The sequence below is a fragment of the Haemaphysalis longicornis genome, unplaced genomic scaffold, assembly GCF_048455015.1.
Source record: "Haemaphysalis longicornis isolate Haplotype H1 unplaced genomic scaffold, Haemaphysalis longicornis Haplotype H1 scaffold_9, whole genome shotgun sequence".
Lineage (NCBI taxonomy): Eukaryota > Metazoa > Arthropoda > Arachnida > Ixodida > Ixodidae > Haemaphysalis > Haemaphysalis longicornis.
The window spans coordinates 102,598,530-102,616,081 of NW_027526460.1; the positions used below are offsets into that span (position 1 = coordinate 102,598,530).

At 47.0% G+C, this 17,552-nt stretch overlaps 1 protein-coding gene across 1 annotated transcript in view; it reads left to right on the forward strand.

Annotated features, from left to right (window-relative positions):
- The window catches only part of Upf2 (UPF2 regulator of nonsense mediated mRNA decay), a 67,949-nt gene that overhangs the window by 36,218 nt on the left and 14,179 nt on the right, over positions 1-17,552 (forward strand). The window contains 11 exon segments of the mRNA XM_077684017.1: positions 994-1,051; positions 1,146-1,201; positions 3,831-3,947; positions 6,395-6,496; positions 6,804-6,887; positions 7,972-8,097; positions 8,099-8,116; positions 9,339-9,398; positions 9,966-10,104; positions 11,706-11,842; positions 17,334-17,538. Coding sequence (XP_077540143.1) covers positions 994-1,051; positions 1,146-1,201; positions 3,831-3,947; positions 6,395-6,496; positions 6,804-6,887; positions 7,972-8,097; positions 8,099-8,116; positions 9,339-9,398; positions 9,966-10,104; positions 11,706-11,842; positions 17,334-17,538 — 1,102 coding nt within the window.

Genomic DNA, 17,552 nt, shown 5'->3' on the forward strand with positions numbered 1-17,552 from the left:
CCACGGCAAATCGGCTTGCAGTTGGGTAACTGCGCAGTAGCGCCAAATATAAATTTCGCAACGCAAGAACGAAACTGAAACAGCTGGAAACTTGCTGAAAATGCCAGGTCCACTTGTTGGACATTTGGAGGACCTTCAGAAATAAGCTTTGGCCGAATAAAGCTACTCTTTTTTTGAACCAAAGCTCACTGAGAAATAGCTGGTGTCATGCTCAGGTAATTATCCCCTCTCCACATGGGGATCACAAAGCTGACGACATTATTTGGTATTTTTGATCCAGGAGATTTGACGGTAATGCAGCATAACCACGAGTGGCATGCTTGTTTGTCAAGTGCAGCAACCACGCCCCCTTTCGCAAAAACACACACACACCTCAGCTCGCAAAAAACGCCGTCAAAAATCTCGGTGTCACCAGAGCGGGAAAATTTAAACTGATCTGAAAGTGCAGTGCTTAGACTAACCACTGGGGCACGTTAGATGCATGAGAAACGACTACAACATGCCGAAATTGGCAATATAAAGCATCGATCACCGGTGATCGATTTGAGCAGGCATGGTAACAGGAGAATTGAGCAGATTTTTATGCAAAATGTAAAAAATCAGCATTGTGGAACGTATAGTGTTCGGCAAATGTTCTGGCATTAAATTACCATGTCTTTTTTTCCTTCTTCTTCCCCGTCTGTTTTCATCTGGATGCTTTTCTCTGAAGTTTTATTTGAATTTTCTGGCATAAAACAAGAAAAATTAAAATTGCCGACAAAGAAGTTAAGGGGGGGAGGGGTGCAATTTTTAAAGTACGTTTTGCAACTCGTGCACAATAGTTCCTGTGGTCGTTACTTGTGTGCTGTTTTTTGTTTTGCATTTTTATTAAGTTGCGTTCACGAGCTATGTTGATCAAGTCTTTTCGTGTGATGTGTGGCGTTCATTATTCCAAAGCCTGTCGTGTGCAAGTGACATGCCTCCTCTCTTTTTTTTGCATTCTTTTTCTCGCAGATTAAGAAAAAGGACCAAATCAACATTGAATCCAAGGTGAAGACGATGCGCTTCATAGGTGAGGAAGCCGCAGCTAATGCTATTGCTTGATGTAATCGCTCTTGAAGTTGTTTGACAGTTCTGTTTCACTCGGCTCCATTCTATTCATCCAGGGGAGCTCGTAAAGTTCAAAATCTTCCCCAAGTCGGACGCACTTCATTGCCTGAAGGTAAGTAGTTCAAATCCTCTGACCGGTACCGTATTTTCGTGCATGTAACCTGCATCCTCGTGTTATGCTCGCAAGAACCAAAAAGCATCCTCTCAATTCCCAGCACCATCGATTGCATACAGTAGCATCCAAATCGCCACAGAAAGAAGCACTGCCCAATTATGTTGAATTTGTATAACTAATGACTCCACCACTGGTAATTAATTGTGTTAATTTTTGTTGCCTGAATGTAGCGAATACGTTACCTTTGCCGCTTATTGTCACTTTTTTTTTTCAGTAAGAAAAAGAACTACCAAAGGCCGTATTACTGTGCGGCAAAACATCGCTACTGGGCTGGGAAAAACAGAAAGAAAGAAAGAAAGAACGCAAGGACAACTGAATTATTGTTTCAAAACCTGCCGCAAAAAGAAATGTTGTAATGCTGTCAGGTTTTTTAGGCGAGAAGTTGTGCTATGATGAAAGCGGTTCTCAGGTTTCGTGGTATCCGTTGTAATCATCCGTTTATGCATTGCAGCCCTCAGCCTCCTTGTGTTGTACCCAAAATAGTTTACCTCAATGAAGATTTCTGTTGTCAAAAAATTACAGCAAGGTGGGATAAACCTCTTTTCAACCAGTACTGTTGCATTTAGACTCCACAGCAATTGTGATGGAATGCAAGGCATGCATTTTTTTTTTTAGATAGAATGAAGGGTTTTGCCATGTCAAACCACATTGCGGAAATTTGTTAACAGCAAGTTTTAACACCTGGCTAGCTATGTATGCACTTTTCAGTATCATAGAATGAGAAAAAAATGCCTAAGCTTTATTTTTTTTATGCTGCATAGGCAAATTGTTTATTAAATTATTAATGTTTGTCGTTCATGAATCGATCGTACGAGACATGTTCAATCTTCAAATATACCGATACACCAGATTGCCTTTTTAGGCCTTTTTCACTCAGTAACGTTGTGCAGAATAACTCTACTTTTTTAGGCTATATTTTTCTCTATACCTTCGACTTCACTATTCAACATGCCATGAATCAGTCGGTGAACTACTGTATTTTTGTGCGTATAACCCGCACCAAAAATGCGCAAATGTCATGGGTAAAGTAGAGGTGTCGATTATATGCGAGCTATTTTGTTCGGTGCAGCTTCACGGCAATGCGCGTTGTGCCATGAGGCCCCTAAAGCAGCAATAGCGACTAAGCCACTGTTATCCCCCTGATAGTGCTAATTTTTCGCACGCAACTCAACAATGGAAGAACCTGAGCAAAAATATCGGGGAAGTCAACCAGAGTTTCCCGCAGGGGCAAAGCGCCGTCCAAGAGTAAACAGTATGAGTGCCAATACTGAAACACACCATGAATACACCTCTCCATACTGTGGTGATGATAGGCATGAGTTGAATTTTGTTTGAAATGAGGCCGTGGCTTTCACCGACACACTGGTCTATTTTTAGATGCTTAATTTATTTAATGTAAACTGTTTCTCACTTTCACCTTTTTGCTGTATAATAATTATATTCTGCATTCATACAAGAATGGTAGGCGGCGAAGCCTCTTGATGTTTCATTGAATAGATCATTCAAAGCACGTATCAAGCATCTTTACGTGGGATGGATGGCTGAAGGTCTCTATGGCTTAAAGGTCAACTGCACTCAAATTTCACCTCGGCCAAATGTACTTTGGACGTACAGTACATGCCACCAAACCAACTGGGACGTGACTGGTACCCCCATGAAATGCATGGTTAATTAGTTATAAATGTTTAAAATATCTCCGTCACACGCGACGATGCACCTGCCGGAGGATTGCGCAAGCAGCCATGAAGTGGGAGTGACATTGCAGCCGGCCCTGCGCTTTTTCCAACGTCCAGCCAGGAGAACTGGTCGAGCTTTGCTGGACACGCTTCTCCTCAAGCTGTGGCGAGGGCGAAGCGCTGCGCGCAGGTTTTCGTCGGCCGGTCGGCAGCCGCTCACTTGCCAGCTGCGCCTGCTGGAATGTCGCTTCTACCTGGCCGTAATGGCTGCGCTCTCCTTAATTTCGCTTTCAAAATCTCCGATTTTTGAGTCGTTTGCGGGATATGCGTTGTATCTTGCAGTCTTTTTAGGCTGACTATACGGAAGTAACGTTTTCAGAAGATTAAAATTTTTAGTGCAGTTGGCCTTTAACGCCGACAGGCCACATCCGTAGGCCTGATGTTGCGCTGTTTTGTAAGTGGATCGTCAACGCATGGAAGGCGATTCCAGGTGAAATGGTTCGCTAGAGCTTTAAGGAACGCTGCATTACGAACAGCATGGACGGAACTGAAGATGATACTGTGTAGGGCAGTGATGACTGCGGCCCAAGCGATAGCTTTAGCGAGAGTAGGGACAATTAGAGATTGTGGCTTAGGCCGTGCAGGAAATGTATTTAATATGCAAAATCTGGGTAAGATTTTTTGCGTCAACAAATGTTCCATGTTGCTTTAGTAGCTTTGGTCCAGCCTTTCCTGTATAAAGTGTGCGGGCAATACGCAGGGATATTTGTTTTATTCAGGGGCTCAAAGTGGGGGTGCGGGTTATATGCAGGGTTGGGTTATACGTGTGAAGATATGGTAGTCCGCCTCGAAGCGGTGAGCACGAAGTGGTTCCTGTGTGTGTGTTTCAGAACCTCTTGCTGGACTTCAGCCACCACTACATCGAGATGGCTTGCAACCTGCTGGAGACTTGCGGGCGTTTCCTGTTCCGCTCGCCCGACGCGCATCAGAGGACCAAGGTCTACCTTGTGAGTGTCTCCCCTAATTTTGCTCAGGAATGAGGGCCACAGGTCGGGCTTTAGGTCTCTTGAGCTTTAGGGCCCCTTGTTGAAGCATTGTCTTTGGCTAGAGGTGCAGCCCTGGCAGTAAAGCTGCTGCTCTGATAAGTCTGTCATGCTGTCATTTGGGGAAATTGCTCATTCTGAATGTTCCCCCTTTTCAGAGAACAGTTGCTGATGGTTCTCTATATTGGCAAAAAAGGGAAGGGAAAATAGATATCAGCTAGAGAATTTTGTTACGCTTTTTTTTTTTTTTTTTTGCTCCTGCATTGTACTGATGTTGTGTGCAATGATGACTTGCTGCTTTTGTTTGGTTAGGCCTTCACCTTGGCGAACACCAAAATTGCTTGCGCAAAAGTTAGAGATTTGCGTTTTTTCTTTTTTTAATGGTGTGTGGATGGGCTTCGAAACAAGGAGGTTACAAAATAGTCTGATTTAGTTGCAGAGCCTTTTCTTACTCTAATGCCTAGGCTTTTGAGTTTTCAAGTAGAGACAAAACTTTACAACTCTCAGGTTTAGTTTTTGTAAAGACCATCAAGGGGTATCAGTTAGCTCAGAAGTCTCCACTGTGATGAGGCTTCGTTGCCCTGGTTTTAGCCACACAGCTCTGAGCTACAAATTTTAATTTGCTTTTTGTAGGCCCATGCGTTTTGAATTTGGTTGGTTACACGTCTGCTTTCAAGGGGCCGAAGACATGTCAGCTCCTATACGAACTGTTTTGTTGAGATTTTCCTTTTTTTCTGAACAATCAAAGTATGTCTCAGAGGCAACGGCATCTTCTACTCCTTGGCATTGTCAAACCATCCACTATATACCGTACTTACCCGATTCAAACGCGCACCTGATTTTCCTGGCAAAAGAACCGAAAAAACTTGCACCTCCGATTGTAACGTGCACGGAACTTTGTGACCCAGACAAACGAATGCGAGAGAAACGGGCGATTTGTTTCCCGAAGTAATGTCACTCAGCTTACTCCTCGTCGCTCTCTGAGAGCTCCTTGTCGCTTTCCGCTGACCACAACATCTCGTCCTTGGTGCCGTCAAGCGCGTTCACGATGCCACACTTCGGAATGAACGTTCAACCATGGTCGATGGGACCGTGGCCCATGCCTCGCATGCCCACGGCCATCCCGCGAGCTTCTCCAGAGGCGCACGCTTCAGCCGACCGCTCGTTTTGAACGCGTGAGAGCCGCTCATAAGCCACACGTGGAAGTGACACACCCTCGTTGCCGCTGCTGCCATTACTGTTATCAAGCGCGCAAGTGGAACCATTTGACGATTTGTGCGAACGCCGATAGAAAAGCCTAAGGTGCCTAGGCTTCCTGCATTCGAAAAATCGTTGCTAAAAGTTTTGGCGCCATCTTGAGATGGCGATGGCGATGGCTGGGACGAAATTTCCGCTGTTTCGGCAGTTTCGGTTCCGTATCCGATTCTAACGCGCATGGGATTTTTTGGCCTATTTTTTCCGGAAAAAAGGTGTGCGTTAGAACCGGGTAAGTATGGTAAGCACACAGCGAATTGCGTCTGGTCACCCACCACGGTTGCTCAGTGGCTAAGGCTTCACACGAAGCCGCTGAGCGCAAGGATGCTGATTCAGTCCCGGCTGTGGTGCCTTCCTTTCTGATGGAGGTGACACGCAAAAACACCTACGTGTCGAGATTTGGGCGTACATTGAAGATCCCTACAGGTGGTCAAAATTATGTTGAATTCCAATGGCAGATCCGGAGCACTTTCGGAGCAACTTTTCTGCTCTGTCTGGAGCAGACGCGTTCCAATGGCAGTTCGGGAGCGCCGTCGCGTCCCAGATCGGCTCCGTGGAGCAAAAAAAGTTGCTCCGCCGAAATCGGCGGAGTCGGCCGGAACTCACTAGGGCACTTACTTTTGCCGCATGACGTCGCCAACGTCGCCGCCGCCTGCGCTTCCGGCCAGTGCTCGCCTTCTCTGCCTCCTCGAGCCGTGTAGCGTGAGATGAATGCGCCCGCGAGAACCCGACGATTTCGGGAAGGTGCGATGCAAAGAATGCTGGGGATTTCCTGTTCCCGTCACGGTTCAGCACTTTGCTCGTGCGGGAGCGGCTGCGTTCCAAAGGCAGCTTCAGAGTACCTGCTCTTCGCGAAGTCAGCGCACTCTGCCGTGGAGCACGGTGACCGCTCCGGATATGCCATTGGAATTCAAAGCTAATCGGGAGCCCTCCACTGTGGTGCGCTCCATAGCCAGGTGTAGATACACTGCATTACACCCTACAATGAAGTTGTGTCGGGTCAAGTGTTCTGCAGAACTATGATCAGTTACAAGATTGGTTTAGTGAAAACAGCTCTTTGCGCTCTGCTCTGCTGGGGCTGTTATGAAGACGGGACAGTTAGATTCCTTCTTTGTTGTCTCCTGTGGATACGTAGCATGGTGTGCGTCCCTTTGCAGGAGCAAATGATGCGGAAGAAAGCGGTGCAGGCCCTGGACAGCCGGTACACGACCATGATCGAGAACGCCTTCTACTACTGCAACCCTCCTGAGGCTTCGACGGTGAGCGCGGATCTGTTGGCCATGCGATACGTGCGCAGTTAGTTTAACTGGACAGGCTGTTACCCACTCTGGCTAGGTTTCAGCAATTTTGTTGCCTTGCCTTCAAACTTTGCTACATCGAGGTCTTGTGTGCATGCCTGGTGAAATCAACTGTGAAAACAGTGAAAACGAAAAAAAGAAATGATTTTTTTTTTTTTCTGTGGCATGTACCAATAGTTGCATGAACTGAGTTGTGTGTCATCCTAAGCCAGTGTAAAACCTGCAGTGGTTGTGTGAGACTTTTGTCCTCTCTCTCACTTCCCCGCAGTCTGTGTGCGTCGTGCGTCCGCCACTGCACGAGTACATTCGCAAACTGCTGTACAAGGACCTGGCCAAGACCAACACAGAAAAGGTGGGGTGTGCGGCCAGTCGCTGCCTTTGACATATAGAGTTGCTGCGTGGCATTCAGTTATGAGCCGTTTATTGGTGGCGACAGTGGCCGTTCAGTTTGGAGTCATGCAAGGGAGTAAACTAGAAATTTGGACAGAGACTCAGTGCCTCCTCTTCTGTTGACAAACTTGAGGGCGTCACATAATTTGCTCATAGTACAGTTTAGTCCGCTTATAACAGTATCCAAGTGCCGAGGAAATCTCATCATTGTAATCGATAATTGTTATAAATGGGTTGTGAATTAAAAATACAAAACAGGGCTCAAAACTTGTAATTTGCATGCAAGCAAGGTCGTACTGCTACCAATTTGCGGAAAAGCAGCCATAGTGGGTCAGCTTGGTTTGCTGTATGCTAAGTTGGCGCACATCTTTTTAAAGAGCATCTATAAGTACTTCACGTAGCTGAGCGAAAGGCCCTTGGCGGAAACGAAGTCCCTGAGGGACAGTATCATGCGCTGGGCCTCCTGCGAAGACACTACGTGAGTAGGCTGCCCACCGCGTCATCAGAGTCGCCACTGTGACCGCTGACCACAGCATGTATGCACGCAATGATCGCCTCTTCAGCAAGGCACTCGGATGTTTCCAAAACATCGGCCGTGACGTCCCTTTCACAGAAAAACGGAGGCAGATGAAGAGGCACCCATTCAAATTCAAAGCGGTGCGCAGCATGTGGCACAACAAGCAAGTGTGTAAGCGAGCTCGCGAGCGGGCGCGGGGACAACGTCAAAGCACCGGTGCTGGGAAAGGGGTTCAAAAGGAAGACTGCTCTCCCCTTCCCCTCGCTTCCTCACAAGCGGTGCAGTTGACTCGTTTCCTGAGGGGCAGAGGGAATGCTCGGCGCATTGCGGCACGCGGCACTGGGGCATTGTAACAAGTGGTTTATTTTACCATGGAAAGCACACAAGAGTGGATGGTGCCATAGTTGTTCATCATTATATCTGCGCAAGTGGACTCGACTGCAATTACTTCTGCCACTCCAAATGCAATGTTTTGAGGGCTTTGCCACTTTCCTTTGGCATTGGCGGGTGTTTGTTGTCTGCTGTGCAGATCCTGCGCCAGATGCGCAAGCTGGACTGGGAGGACCCCGAGGTGTCGGCCTACGCCACCAAGTGCCTGGTGGCCATCTGGAACGTCAAGTACTACAACATCCGCTGCATGGCCAACCTGCTGGCGGGGGCTCGTCGCCTACCACGTAATTCTCTCTCTCTCTCTCTCTCTCTCTCTCTCTCTCTCTCTCTCTCTCTCTCTCTCTCTCTCTCTCTCTCTCTCTCTCTCCTCTCTCTCTCTCTCTCTCTCTCTCTCTCTCCTCTCTCTCTCTCTCTCTCTCTCTCTCTCTCTCTCTCTCTCTCTCTCCCTCTCTCCCCTTTCTCCCTCCCTCTTTCCCTCCCCCTCAACTGGGAGGCGGTGTACCGGGACCCCTCCTCTCGTAACGCAGTTGGTCAACCAACTTCCTTCAATCACCCAGGAAGTTCCGCCAGTAATGGCTTAAATTCACACTATGATTGTGGGGTCATTTTTAACCTTTTTTCAAGGTTGACAGCAATCCAGCTGGCACTTCAAAACAGGCACCACTACAGTACCAGGCCTGTGTTTTCCTCCACAACCAACAAATGAAACGGCACGACAGACTAAGCAAAAATTCTCCCGCATTTCCCCGAGGGGGAGAATGTGAAAGTGCGAATGCACGGTTGTCGGCCCGCTTGCGGCGCTTGCGCTCGGCCCCCGCAGCCCACCGCCTCGCCGCCTTCTCTTCCATCTCTTCCATCGGGTTTGTAGTATCACGTGTACACCACGCAGTTATCAAGCCGCTATAACGCCGCTGAGTCGCCAACGCACGCCGCTGACGACGTAGTTTGAATGCGTTAAAGATATAAGGCGCGTTACTCACACTGATATCAGTGTGGCTTCCGTGGCTTAGTCGGTAGCGCGTCGCGCTGCGGCCGCAAAGTCCTCGGATCGAAACCTGGCGCCGGATGCTGTTTCTTTTTTAAATATAGAGGAGCACTGCGGACGCCGCCGACGCCGCCGCCGCCGCCGGCGGTGGATGGTTTGGGGTCGCTTATAAAGTGCATTCGCACTTAAAACAGCCTCGTTGCTACAAGAAGGGACAGTCAATCTTTTTTTGAAACTTCGGATGAGCTGCACATTGTTGCGTTGTCTCACCAACTTTTCCACGTGGCCTGCATGTTATTGGTCTTGTGTTGGGTACAAGTAACTGCTGAGAAGTGTGCTTGCCGCACTTAACTATATCGCAGTTCTGTCTTGCGTTTTACCCAATTGTTGTCCTATCTAGTGAACTTGCTCCTCATTTCCGCAGAATAAAAAAAAAACTCTGTTGCAGAATCGATTATTTCAACGTATGTTGTAGAGATTTGTGGCCGTGCCAAAGCACCTGTGATGCCTTTCTTGTGCAGGAAACGGTTGGCCCGCAAGTTGTGGATGGTGTTCTGGAAGACATCAGGCTTGGAATGGAGGTGGGTCCAGAACTAACCACTCTGCTTTTGAATTCCTAATGTAGCTGTTTTTTTTTTTTAACATAGTATAACATTGCCATGATCATGTTCAAAAGTCTCCTCTAATAAAACATGAAGCTTCTGTCGAACTAACGCAAAACTGTGGATGCTGCTTTGTGGCATCACCAAAAAGTTCTGCGCACTTCTAAACTCAATCGTTGGTAGGACAGCTGCGATTTGGAGGCTTATTTGCAGAGGTGACGTTATAATAGCCACTTGGGAGACAAATGCAACTAAAGCATGTTTTTTGTGTTCTTCTGAATGCTCCGACGGGGCACAAACTGAAGCCTTAGCTCTGTGCGATGTTGTACCTGGGGCGCTCCGAACCAGAATTGCATCGATTTGTGCTGTGCAGTTGCAAAATGTAGTTCATATAAGCTTGTGTCTTATAACTACAGTCTGTTCCCCCCTCTCAACGTGCAAAAGAAGCTTTGTTTGCGACTTGTGAGGGTTGCCAAGAATGTGTGGCTGACAAGAATGCCGTGTGTTCTCTCCTCCCCGCGTACCCCCATACCCCGCATACCCCAGATCAACCACCCCAAGTACAACCAGCGGCGCGTGAGCGTGGTGCACTACCTGGGGGAGCTGTACAACTACCGCATGGTCGAGTCCTCCGTCATCTTCAAGGTCCTCTACTCCTTCATCACCTTTGGCGTCAACATTGGAGGTGAGCGTCGAGTGAATGCCCAGTCTGGGAAACTTCAAAATTTCACTCACTGTTTGTTTTTCTAAAGCTCATAGGTAACTAACGCACAAGACATGTTCTTTAAGTGCATTTTTCATTCCTTCTAGGGAAGAAGTGTTCTGGTTACTAGCATAATTTTCATTCAAAATTCTGTGGTGTTTTGACGAAGTTATTTTTAAGAGATTAAAAGTGAAAGCTGGGGTTGGTAAAGTGAAGCCGTCGTTGAGGCCGTTGTCTAGTACCTTCATCAAACAAAAGTTTAAGGGGCGACCCAGGTGTTCAGTGCAGTCACTATCGGCCATGGCTGCTGTTTCTCTGATTGGCATGAAAAACAAAAACACCTGCAAGCCCAGAATTCTTGGCGCACATTGAAGATCCACAGGTGGTCCAAATGAATGCGCAGCCATCCATTCCGGTGCACCTCATATATAACACAGGTGTTTGTTTGTTTGTTTGTAGAGTTTTAACGCGCCGTACTGGAGGGCTCCGGATTAATTTTGACCACCTGTGAATCTTCAACGTGCACCGAATATGGCCCAGGTGTACTAGCTGCAGCATGTAAAAGGCCCATTTTGATGAACTCAGTGTGCGTAACTTCACATTACAAGAGTGGTTGTTTTAAAGGGGCTGTGGCGGCACAATGAAACTTTGTCTGTTCTGTAAAGAACTAGCCTTCTGTAAATCACTCAGCTAAATTTATTCCAGACACAAAAGAAGCTTTCCTATCCGGAAGAATGCAAGGAATATTGAAAAACTTTCCAATTTCACATTTAGCGAGTAATATTGGCGAGCACTAACAACGCAATTACGAGTGTCTCAACTACACGTGAGCATTCAAGTGATATGATCGAACAGAACCAGGGGGCCCGCTGCAATCAGTCTCCCAGTCATTTTTCTCGGCGGTGGTGGCTTCAGTTGGTGGCCACCAGTCGCACAAGCAAGATTCGTGTTTTCGTAGCGACGGTGCCGAAAAGCGGCCAAGGAGTCGCCACTGCCTACATGTTTTCTTTGGTGTCACGATTGCTTGTTTCAATTTTGCAATATTATTGGTACCACTGTTATCGAAACAAAGCGGCCTTTTTATAAAAAACGAACGAAACCTTCATTTTATCTTAGTGGCTCCTTCAGAGGGACGCGGAAGTGGTTTGGGAACATTGCGGTACTACCGGCGCAATTTGTAGTCCGGAGCCCCTAGGCCATGTTTCGACCACTCATGGTGCGTTTACGCGACTTTTTTTCAGTGGAAAAATCAATTACAAAATGCTGTCCTCCTCTGTGCTGTTTTCTATGCTAATTTCCTATGACGTTTTCGCATGACGTCAAAACAAGATGGCTCGGTGGCGCTACTGCACGGCTCGCCGACCCTGCGACAGAATCAGTCAGCCCAGCGTTGTCAAGCTCCCGGACGGGAGCTTTTCAAATTCACTTCAGTGTCCCTTTAATTCGTTGCTGCGTGTATACTGCAGGCGGAATGTAGTCTAGGCAGACTGGGAAGGTGCTTTCAGCTGCTCGTCTTGCAGCAGTATGCCAGCGCAGTTTGCCTCATTTTCTTCCCTTTGCACCTCTGTCCAACAACGTAACAGGGCCTGCGACGCCCCTGGACCCACCGGACAACCTGTTCCGCATCCGGCTGGTGTGCATCCTGCTGGACACCTGTGGCCAGTACTTCAACACTGGCTCCTCCAAGAAGAAGCTCGACTGCTTCCTCGTCTTCTTCCAGGTGGGCTGAGTTTGCACACAGAGCTCGCTACCTGGAGACTTCAACCGGACGTCCAACTCATTCGGCTGCACCTTAACGGGGGACACTGGTCTTGAGGACATTTTTGTTATTTTTTAACCTATGTGCTTGAGATTTACACATTGAGTGTATTTCAATATCCTGAGCACAAATATGCAGTCAGTTTTTTATCTATGTGGTGTAAGTTTAGAGTTGTGCAACATGTTATGTCACTCCGTTTCGGGCAATTTTTTCATTATGTACCTATGAAATACTCAAATAGCTTTTATCCCTTTGTGCTCTAGAAGGACCAGGGAGTGCAACTATACCACTGCAGTAATTTTAGCATGGTTTCTGCAAACACTGTAAAATTCGTAAATGTCAGGTCATCAATTTACAATGTTTTTGTAAAACTAACCGCATAAAATCTTGTGCCAGCAAAACGAAATTCTGTACTTTTGTGGTTTTATTGCACTGCTCAGTTCATAACCTTTCGAATGCAGCAAAAATGATGTAAATCGAACCAGTACATCCCAAGATATTGTACCCGACAGCTGACCATGTGGGGAAAAAATTGGTTCCGAGAAAACAGGGCACGAAGTTTGCAAACATAGGCAAAAATGGTCATTTAGGCGACCTCAAAGGCCGCCAGCTTTGTGAATACTTATGATACAGCTATGATATTTTGCAGGTAAATTCTTTGGGACCTGTATACTGCAAATAAAATCAATGCAGAAAATTGATTTTTTTTGGCAAATTTTCGGTCCTCGAGACCAGTGTCCCCCCTTAAAGGAGCCGTGAAGCGAAAACACAAGTTTGGTTCATTCAAAAGATTGCCCCGTTAGAATCATACTGACACCACTTTTAACGCAAACTTCGCTCAAATGAGCTATATAATTAGGAAAAAAGGGAATGGCCATGCGACCCACTAGCTCATTTCCCGCCACAGAACCTATGATGTCATACGCCTAGCTGTGCAATTGGCTGAAGCCGGCAAAAGCAAACGCAAATTATGCAGGGCTTATAAGTGTGCCGAACGAGCTGTTTGCGCTTAAATGTAATGCATGTTCATTTTACAGCCGTAAGAATTCATTTTATTCGTGTTCGTTTTACAGCCATGAACTTCCGCATACAAGATTGCTTTTTTTTTTTTTTTTTTTTAAGCTTGGAGGCTTAAGTGAACTTCTGCGGGCTGCTGCTCGTTTTCTGTGCAAAAAGCAGCCAATTGAAGTTGTAACTCCTTGCTAATAACACCAGTACCAAACACATGGTGAGATCAACAATAGCAAAAAAAGATGGCAGTTTCATGCAATGATTGGTGCAAGACTGTTGAAGGTTTCTTTCTCCAACGAATGGTGTATGCGAAGTGAAAGGGTCACATTTGCCTAATTCAGTTAAAAAAGTATAGTTTGACGTTTATTGCAGTATTTACAACACGTGGTCAGTTTCTAGGCCCCCTTTCAAAGTGTGTACAGTCTTTTGAGGAGAAGAAGAAAAAAAAAAGTACAACCTTAGTGCATACTTGAATTCTGCTGTGGCAATTGATCATTTTGTTTGGTCCAAGAAAGAAAGCTGTCATTAAAGTAGTGATGGAGTCGGCGGGGAAGTGAAGTAGCAGCATTAAAAAAGGAGAAACAATATCGCCTACATAGAAGCACATGCTTGTTGGGGAAAGTCATGGCTAATGCGTTGTGCTGCTGAGCCCAAGGACGCGGGTTTGATTCCGCCTGCAGTGGCTGCTCTACACGATGCGAAAACTGAAAGTGCCCGTGTGGCGAGATGTCGCCGCTCGTTAAACAGATCCCCTGGTGGTGAAAATGAATCAATCGCCCTCCACTACATGACGCGCCTCACAGCACAGGGGTGGGGGGACACTGGTCTTGAAACAACTTGTTTTAATTTTCATGTAAACCTTGTGAAACTGGTCAGTCTTCTGCTTTTTCTCCCCGCTGATTACAAATATGCCATTATTTTTTCAGCTGGTCAATTAGTTCCCAAGGTAATTAGAGACAGTTGGCGATTTTCGGTCAAACAATAGGCAAAACAGGGTTGTTCATGAACGTGTGATTTTTATATTTCCCAAGACTACAAACCCTGGCGAATGCAATAATTGAAGCAGTTTTTTGATGCATCGCTTCGAACTAATTGTACAGCTCATTGAACTTTGGTGGCACCAGCGGCAAGGAACCATTTTGAGCGCCTGTTTCAAACACCGAAGTTTAACTCTTTCGTTACGGCGGAAAAACGGCCGGTTTTAAGTGCTTCCACAAAACGTTTTTTTTCTCTTGAGCTACTGGACACACGTAATCTTGCTATGCATGAAATTGTAGCTTATAGATTGCTCTTCCAAACACAAAGCATCAGTTTTGTTAAAAGTACAATTACTTACAGTTTATTTGTCAATTAATCAGAAAAAAGCCCCCAAGAAAAGTATACTAAAAACACAAATCGGCACTTTTACCGAGACTAAAAATTATTTCAGGTATTTTAAGATAAACAAATTGTTCCTATGTTCCTTGGCTATGATTCAATATATAAATCAACAGTCTACACCAAGTTTTGGATTTTTGAGGGCCCGTCAACCTAGCGCAACTGACGGCTGTGCCACGCCGCGAGGGCACTCAAGGGTGAGTGAGTCTATGTAAAATGTGCATCCAAGTACCGTACTTACCTAATTCTAACGCGCACTTTTTTTCCGGAAAAATAGGTCGAAAAATCACATGCGCATTAGAATCGGATACGAAACCGAAACCGAAACAGCGAAAATTTCGTCCCACCCATCACCATCGCCATGTCAAGATGGCGCTGAAGCTTTTAGCAACAATTTTTCGCACGCAGGAAGCATAGGCGCCTAGGCTTTTCCATCGGAGTTCATACAAATAGTCAGATCGTTCCACTTGCGCGCTTGATAACAGCAATGGCAGCAGCGCTCTCACGTGTTCAAAACGAGCGGTCGGCTGAAGCGTGCGCCTCTGGAGAAGCTCGCGGGATGGGCGTGTGAGGCAGGCCTCTCAAGCTTGGACGTTCCCTGTCTTCCCTATAGGCGGCGTAAAAATCGACGCCCCACGCGACCAACCTAAAGCGCTGTTTTCGACCATCAAGCCCACCAGACGGCGCAGGCAAAATGTTACTTTTGGTATAGAATACAAAACATTCATTCCGTGACTCAAAGAGCCCACACAGTTCGCTTACAATGTGTTATTTAAAAATACTATTAACAAGTTCCGCATCAAACATCCCTTGAGCAAAAATGTACGCAACTTTTTACGAACAGCCGACTGGTGCACCACCTCGTTTCTGAATTCGCAACCACAAAGCCGCCAATTCAAATTGAAACCGCTGCAACGGCCGACCGTTTCAATGTGCGCGGAGCACCGGTTTCGTGACTGTTATTGCTGTTATGTGCTTTTGCGTCCATCAGTTGTTGAGAGGACTGGCAAAACACGGGAATTGAGTGCTTGTGGAATGACAAATGTGGGAAATTCCGCATCGGAAGGCAGCTGTCGAGGCCAGAATATTCGATTCTTCCAACAGAAGGTGAGTGTTATGCACTCCGCTAGAAAGACGGTGCCAAGGAAACCGTTGTCGCCGTCAATACTTCATTTGTGCCCTTCGTTCGAAATCTTAGCGCAAGTGAACGAGTTGTTATGGCAAAAAAAAAAAAAAATGTTGTCACGAAAGCGACGTACAATTGCAGCGATCGAAATGAAATGATGTCCTGGCCTCTGTAAACTTGCGGATGTCAATAAACGATTTGTTCTCACTTGCTGCTTACTGTGGTCTGTGCCAGTCGAGGCCATCTGGTCACCTGGCGTAACATCACTTCACTAGCGCGGCGCAAGTAAACACGCGACCAGCGTGCCAGCCAGGAGCCAGCAGGAGCAGCCACGGCCGGACTCGACGCCCCTTTCGCGCGCGGGAGGAGGAGAGTCGAGTCCGGCCGTGGAACAGCGAGCCGGCGGCCGCCGTGCGAGGGCAGCCATGTTATTAAGGAGCTCAAGCGGCCTGTGCAAAAAGCATCCGCCATGTTTACAAAGCCGTGTTTACAGCGCCATCAAGCGGGCGTACTGGGTAGTTCATGACGCCGCCACTACGCTTTTTCTGGCACTACAGGCAAAGCTAGACCTTTGCTTCTCTAAAATCGTCCCTGTTCTGTGTGTGAGGCGTGGGCCACGATCCCATCGACCATGGTTGAACGTTCGTTCAGAAGTGTGGCATCGCGAACGTGCTTGACGGCACCGAGGACGAGATCTTGTGGTCAGCGGAGAGCGACGAGGAGTGAGATGAGTGAGATTACTTCGGGAAATAAATCACCCGTTTCTATCGCATTTGTTTTTCTTGCTCACACAGTTCCATGCGCGTTACAATCGGAGGTGCAAGTTTTTTCGTTTTTTGTCAGGAAAATTGGGTGCGCGTTAGAATCAGGTAATTACGGTATACTCTTTTGTGACCTCGCACAAAATCCTTATCAGTTCGGTGGTAAAAAACAAGAAAAAAAAAATCGAGCGCTCTCGACAAGCATCGCACCTAAACCCTGCAGCGCTAATCTGACACGAGCGCAAGGTTATCTTGAAGGTGATAGCGCGATACGGCGCGGTGCATTCGGCAAAATATCCCGCCCGTACGTTCTCGAGACCCTAAACACAAAATCAAAACCGCAGTCGTCAGATAAGAAGCACGTTTTGTTTATAAATACAGCGCGGAGTCACAACGAAATTACCTGCCAGCGCTTGTTGAAGTTCGAGGCACCTGAACCGGAGCTTCGTCTTCCTAACTGAAATCTGAAGATCCCACATCATTGCTTGATCCCTCACTGCTGCTGGAATCAGAAAAATCGACAGCAGGAGCAGCCGAAGTGCTTGCTACAGCAGTCCGACTGTGCGGAGCGCGGCGCGAACCGAACACCATTTTTCCTCCTCCTCCCCTCCCCCTTCGGTTCAAATTACTCTTGCTACGCCGCCACCACACGAGACACATAAACAAACGAAACCGAAATTGAAAGAGACGTTGCCAATGAACACACCAGATGGCGATAGTTGTCTGTGGAGCGCGGGTTTCAGATTTTGCGGGAGATTTAAAATCATCGGACGCCGGCTTCCGATCGCCTATGGCGCCGTCGTGAAAGAGTTAATGAGCTGTAAAATCACTTTCAAGGCTCCGATTGTTGCATTCACCAGGCTTCGTAGTATTGAAAAATATAAAGATTACAGTTTAATTGACTAAAAATGGCTAATTATCTCTAATCACCTTGGGAACTTATTCATCTACTGAAAAAATAATGGCATATTTGAAATCGGTGGGGAAAAAAGCGGCAAGACTGACCAGTTTCACAAGGTTTACATGAAAATTGAAAGAAGTTGTTTCAAGACCAGTGCCTGCCCTTCAACCCCACGGTAAAAATAGAATTGTTGGGGAAAGTCTCTTCTCCTTGTGTGATATTTGGGCCCTCTCCCTTGATTACTCTTGTGAAGTGTGTGTTGTGTGGGGTGTGCAGCACTACTACTGGCAGAAGAAGTCGGCAGAGTTGTACACCGGCGGCAACGGTGGCAGCGGGGAGGAGAGCCCGTTCCCGGTGACGGTGGACTTCCTCGTCAAGGACACCCTGCTACCACTGCGGCCCAAGATGCGCCTGTACCAGGGCCTCGAGGAGGCCACGGCGGCCATAGAGGACCTCATGGCCGAGCTGAGGCCCAAGCTGGGTGCGTTTGTGCCT